This window comes from Trachymyrmex cornetzi, unplaced genomic scaffold, assembly GCF_001594075.2.
Source record: "Trachymyrmex cornetzi isolate Tcor2-1 unplaced genomic scaffold, Tcor1.1 scaffold16, whole genome shotgun sequence".
Taxonomy (NCBI): Eukaryota; Metazoa; Arthropoda; class Insecta; order Hymenoptera; family Formicidae; genus Trachymyrmex; species Trachymyrmex cornetzi.
The window spans coordinates 344,313-350,412 of NW_017296201.1; the positions used below are offsets into that span (position 1 = coordinate 344,313).

Below are 6,100 nucleotides of genomic sequence, written 5' to 3' on the forward strand. Positions count from 1 at the left end.
TAATTCGAAAAGTACTTAATAAAAAAGAATTTTATCAAAGTGTTTGAAATCTCTCGAGGTAAACTACGAGAACATGTAATGAAAATGGGAGAAAGGGGGGGGGGGGTTCCATTAAAAAAATTCAAAGCACCCAAGGTCAAACCAATGGTATCCTACTTTCTTATGTCCGCCTTGAAATCATAAAACTTTTGTCTAAAACATTTTCTCCTAAAATGCACTGTTCAAGAGATATTTAAAGCGATCAATTGAAATGGGCTTACCTGTACATAAATAAACGTAATTAATTCGATGGACATTTTACTTTATAAAAAATGGTCAAAACTTTTATGTTTGTATATAAATTATTACATGTAGTTTATCTATATTATAATTACATTTAGCATATTTACATTTTATTCGTAGCTTCTTATTATATATAATTGTTTTTTTTTATGTAAATATGTATACATTGTTTTTTATCTTATTTTGTAATATTGTTAATATATATTATTATAATATATTATTAATATATATTATTGTAAAATAGTATTTTATTCTCGATGTTTTCAAAGGCTTCTTGATACAACCAATAAAAAATTTAAACGTAAATTTTCGCCGAGTCGATAAATTTAATTAAATTATTGATCAATAGTTAGCCATTTATCTGTAATATTCTCAATTTGTTTAAAAAGAATTGGATTTCTGAGACGAATTTTCAACTCCAGTTTTCCTCCTGTTGCTTTCCTGCCATCCATAAGCTGAAATATATAATGATAAGTTCATTTTTATTTTATTTTTATTTGCACATAAAGAGTGTTAAAAAATTAATCATTTAATTACTGGAAAAGAATCATGTAGAATGCATTGAGACTCTAGTGGTTGTAACTTGACCATTACTGTACCAAGTAGGCTATCACTTCGAAAGAAACCTCTGTAATATAAAAAAAAGTATAATATAAAAATATTATTACCAAAAATATCGTTACCAAAATATCGTTTTATGTTTAGAATTGTAAGTGTGTTGTTATAATTGTACAATTTAAGTATATTGTTACAAATTGCTCGTGTAATATCATAAAATTCACAATATCGTCTGTTGTATGACAAATAATTTTATATTTTTATATACAGAATGTTCCATTTTAATTAGTGAATATCTCAAAAAATATGGAAGATACGGAGCAATATTTCAGATGAAAGTTGTAGGATATCAAAGGGGGCAAATGATGCTGACATTTTTGACCTTGAAAATCCCTGTCAAAATTAAATTTAAATTTTTAAATGGAACACTATTTTTTATTCCCAAATCTAATAGCTAATGTTAAAGAGTTTTCAAAACGTTATAATAAAATATTTTTTCATTAAATACTTTTCGAGTTATAAGGCTTGAAAGTACCACCAGCATTAGCATTACCCAAGATGTTCGACCAATGGCTAAACCTCTTGAATATTGTTTAAGATCATGACTTAGATAACATTTGTCAACATCACAGCCATTGGAAGTTGTACCTCTTATTTTCATTTTTACGTAAAAATGAATTTTTAACGCAAAAATGAAAATAAGAGGAACAATCTCCAATGGTCTTGATCTTGACAAGTGTTATTTAAGTCATGATTCTGAACAACATTCAACAGATTTTAGTTGTTGATCGGACACCTTGGATAATGCTAATGCCAACGGTATTATAACTTCCAAGTCTTATATAACTCGAAAAATATTTAATGAAAACATATTTTATTAAAGTATGAAAGGCTCTCGAGGTAAGCTACGAATATGTAATAAAAAATAAGAGTTACATTTAAAAAATTTGAAGTTTGAATCTCAAACCTTGACTTGATCTTAACGGCATCGCCCAAGGTCGAACTTAATGTACCCTCTTATCCCCTCCCCCTTCCTTTTGTCTGAAACGTTATTCCGTATCTTCCATATTTTTCGAGATACGAGGTAATTAAAATGAGACAGCCTGTATACACAGGTATACATTATACACACACATAAAAGCTCTACAAACACCAATCAACAATCTTCGCATAGAAATTTATTTTAAAACACTATTATATCTATTTTTTTATTTAAAAAATAAAAAAACGGCCAATATACAGAGTGTCTCGACATTCGAGGATAATATTATTTTAGCGTGAAACTTCGTAAAAAAATTAAATAATAAAAGTAAAAGTAAAAGTACAAGCCATTTTTTCCCATAAAGTAGTTTTTTAAGTATATGGTATAAACTTAGACTAAAATCATAAGCGTTGGTTATAAAGTCATTTGTGACGTACGAGCAATGGTATTAGATATTAAACAAATCATTACCACTGCTTGCACGCTATCACAAGGACAGATAACTTTTTAACCAATGTTTATGATTAGTCAAACTTTGAACGTTTATACTTAAGAGACTACTTTACGGAAAAAAATGATTTGCACTTTTAATACTCAATCTTTTACAAAGTTTCACGCTGAAATAATATTATCTTCGAATTTCAGGACATCCTGTACATACAAAATATACATTGTACTTAAAAGCATCAAAACTTTTCTGTGCATATATCTGCATATTCTACAAAAATATAGGGATGTCATACCTGGGATGAGTGCAACACAGGATGGGATTCAGCGAGCATCTGCAAACAATGTTCTATTTTTTGGGTATAACACTTCCATTGAACAATGTTAATACTTTATCGAGTAATAAATGTATATATATATATATATATATATATGAGATATCCTCAACCAAAGAGAAAAAGCGAGAGATAATACAAGCCTATTTTTACGATCAAATACTAACTTTTTTTACTGTCGTCGAAACGTTCATTATCATCTATCGTAAAGATAACACTAATTTATAGCAAAAAATTACTTTGTATCAGACTAGGTATTTCTTACAAGATTTTCGTATGCTGAAAATGATGCCGCAAGCCAAAAAATTCCAGCACATCAGGTTTCCAAGATAATTGAAGTTTAATGTTCAAAAATTAGCTTTTTGTAATATTTGACATTTTGTAAACAAAGCTAACGTCATCTTGAAATTTTAATTAAAAGTCACGACTGTATTATTCATTCTTTATAACATTTTCTTTTATATTAATATCATACTTTTTAAGCATGAAAGATTTAAAATGTAGGATTTATCTAAGACAGCAAATTTTCCGCCTAGAATGATAAAGTCATATAGAATTTTTAATTTGTAGCTATCGATACGCATACACAGACCATACAACTTCTGTTCAAAACATTTTTAAATGTGTATTTTTGAGATATTTGAGGTAAGCAATTAAAATGAGATATCCTGTGTGTTTATGTATATGTATACATGCACATATGCACTGAGCGGAATCTATAACAGTAAATTATACTGTGTATCGATAGTTACAAACTAGAAATTATAAATATGTACATATGACTTCATCGACGAAACTTTTGCTATGTTAGAAAAACTTAAAATCTCTTTAAAACATAGCTAAATAGTAAGATAAATAAAAAGTGCATTTTATAGGGGATAAACAATACATTCACAACTTCTGATCAGAATTTTAGATAATGTTGTCCTTTTTTATGAAAAAATAACAAATATCACAAAAATATCATTTTTGCACATTAAACTTCAATATGCATGGAATTTTTGTTAAGGGATTACGCTTAGTCACGAAATAAAATAAAACAAGTTTTCGTGAATTTTTTAAAAAAAATTTATGTATAGTTTTGTATAAAAAAGTTTTTATATTTAAAAGAGCTTTTCTTAACAAAGTCTTTATGTTTTTTTTAATGCAAAAATATTATATAATTTATAACAAAGTTATAACGGATGTTTGGGAACCCATTTTTCAAAAAAAGCGTTTTATGGTAAGCAGTGCTGCTCGGAACCAGGTCATTAGAAATCAAAAATTCAAAAAGATTACTTAATGTTATGAGTTTATCTAGTCTTTAATCAATCAATATTTCGATTAATTCGATTCCAATAAAATGGAAACTGTTCATGGTACTAAAGGTACCAATTTTCATTTTAAAAACGGAAATTTTGTAGGCTATAAAATAAAAAATACACATGGAAAAATAATCCTCCGATAAGATGGGTATTCAAAAAGTTTGTTTTTATGTTAATATAGGTGTGTAATTGGTTTATGATATTCTTAAGACATCATAAAGCAATCACAGAGTCGCATTAGCATTTTAAAACATAACAAAACAGTCTTGAAGTAAGAATTATATATCGGCTAAAGATTATATAAAAACTTATATCATAAATAGGTTCAAAATATGAAAAGTAACAATAAAAGCAATTATAAAATTTATTATCGTTGCCAAAAAAAATATTACGTAACCGTTATAGTTATAAAAAAAAAAACGTTACTAATCTATTACCAAAAAAAGTAACTTGTAATAGTAAAGGTATTTCCATTTTCTGTTTATAGAATAATAATTAATAAAATAATTTACTTTTCGCGTTTTTTGTTATGTTGTTCGAATAAATTAGTGTGTTGGATAAGCAGACGATAGGTGTATGCCAGATGTATTGCAGTCTTTTATTTTAAGGCTCCTGAGTACTCATCATATTGATGGCTGAGGTGAATACTCAGGAGCCTTACGATCACGATTCAATAATCGTGACATCATAAGCGATATCATGATTTAATAATAGTGACGATTCAACATTGACTGTGGTGACTACTCAGAAGCCTCATGGAAATGCCCGAGTTATCTTATTTTACTGATGAAATGTGATTAATTTCAGATTCTCCAATCTTTTAATTGCATTTACACGCATATTTAAAATTTTTTCTCCACAATTAAAGTATGTTATTAATTATTATGAGTTAGTTTGCCTAGACAACATGCATGTTCAAAAAGAAAACATAAGATGTCTTACAGATGTCTTGAAGACGTCTTTATGACATGAAATCTGAAAAATATCTCGATAACGTCTTCAAGACGTTTTATGTTCGCATTTTAGATATATCAAAATGGAGTTAAAAAATCTGTCGAGATCGATCAAGTTCAGCTATTGCTGCAGCATTCCTTTAAGGGGTTAAAGTGGCAGAATTATCGACATTATACAAGTTAAAGCACAGTGAACGATAGTTCAAAATCCGGACATAAAACGTCGTAAAAATATCATCAAAATATTTTTCAGACATCATGTCATAAAGATTTTTCCAAGACGTCTTATGTCCCCTTTATGACCCCTTTACGCATATTGTTTACGAAAGTGCTCCGAAATTGTATACATTATAAAATCCTTTTATGTAATTAAAATATATGAACAAAAAAGGTAAAAAACGATCGATTTAAAAGACATTTAAAAACATCTTGAAATAGACGTCTTTAAGACTTTTCCGAGAAACATCTTTTAGATTTTTGGGAAAGATATTTGAAAATTATTCAAGTTTTAGAGCGCGTATGTAACTATGTATTTATAATATTTATATTATCAACTGTAAATTTTATTTGTATAATGTTGATGAAATTCATGACATCAATCTACAGATATAATACGTAATTTATAAAAATATTTTGTGTGTGTGTGTGTGTGTGTGTGTGTGTGTGTGTGTGTGTGTGTGTGTGTGTGTGTGAATTTCAATTAATCTGACACTCTAATATCTTTATTATAGTGCAACTACACATTTATGCGAAGCTGTCCACGTTAACAAGAGGAAGAATATGAGATAGAAGCTGAAGTTATCTGATAAATTGATATATAATATATCAATGATTTAATAGTATTATATCTATGGTCTTATAAGGCCGTAATGCGACTACGCAATTAATCGGAAATAAAGATCCTAAACAATCAAATTAGATCTGTGATGCTGTAATAATTCTGTGTGAATTTATACACTACATATTCAATCCCTTAATTGCCTTAACTGCGCGCCGAATTTATTGTCAGTCTTGAAAAGCATTTCTAATGCTGGGTCTACAATGAGTCGGTAGCTACCGACTATAATCTGTAGTCGAAAACGAGTTTGAAGGATAATCGATGAATTGGAATTGGTCGAAATCAGTAAATCGGTAAAGTTGACCAGCAGCCAACTTCTAAGACTAAGACCGTAACCAGACAATTTAAAAAAAAAGGGACAAAACTGGAGTAGTAATATCAAGAATCGATCGCACGAAGTG

At 28.5% G+C, this 6,100-nt stretch overlaps 1 protein-coding gene across 5 annotated transcripts in view; it reads right to left on the minus strand.

Moving 5' to 3' along the window:
* Positions 1–539: 539 nt before the first annotated feature.
* The window catches only part of l(2)gd1 (lethal (2) giant discs 1), a 15,709-nt gene continuing 10,148 nt past the window's right edge, over positions 540–6,100 (minus strand). For 3 of the 5 annotated variants that reach the window (XM_018504115.1, XM_018504114.1, XM_018504113.1), the window contains exons 10-12: positions 2,566–2,604; positions 820–910; positions 540–737 (exon numbers count right to left, since the gene is read on the minus strand). In XM_018504115.1, the coding sequence (XP_018359617.1) occupies positions 618–737; positions 820–910; positions 2,566–2,604 (250 nt within the window). In that variant the 3' untranslated portion in view covers positions 540–617. The remainder of the gene's footprint in view (positions 738–819; positions 911–2,565; positions 2,605–6,100) is intronic. The other 2 variants (XM_018504117.1, XM_018504116.1) reach the window with 1 other exon arrangement.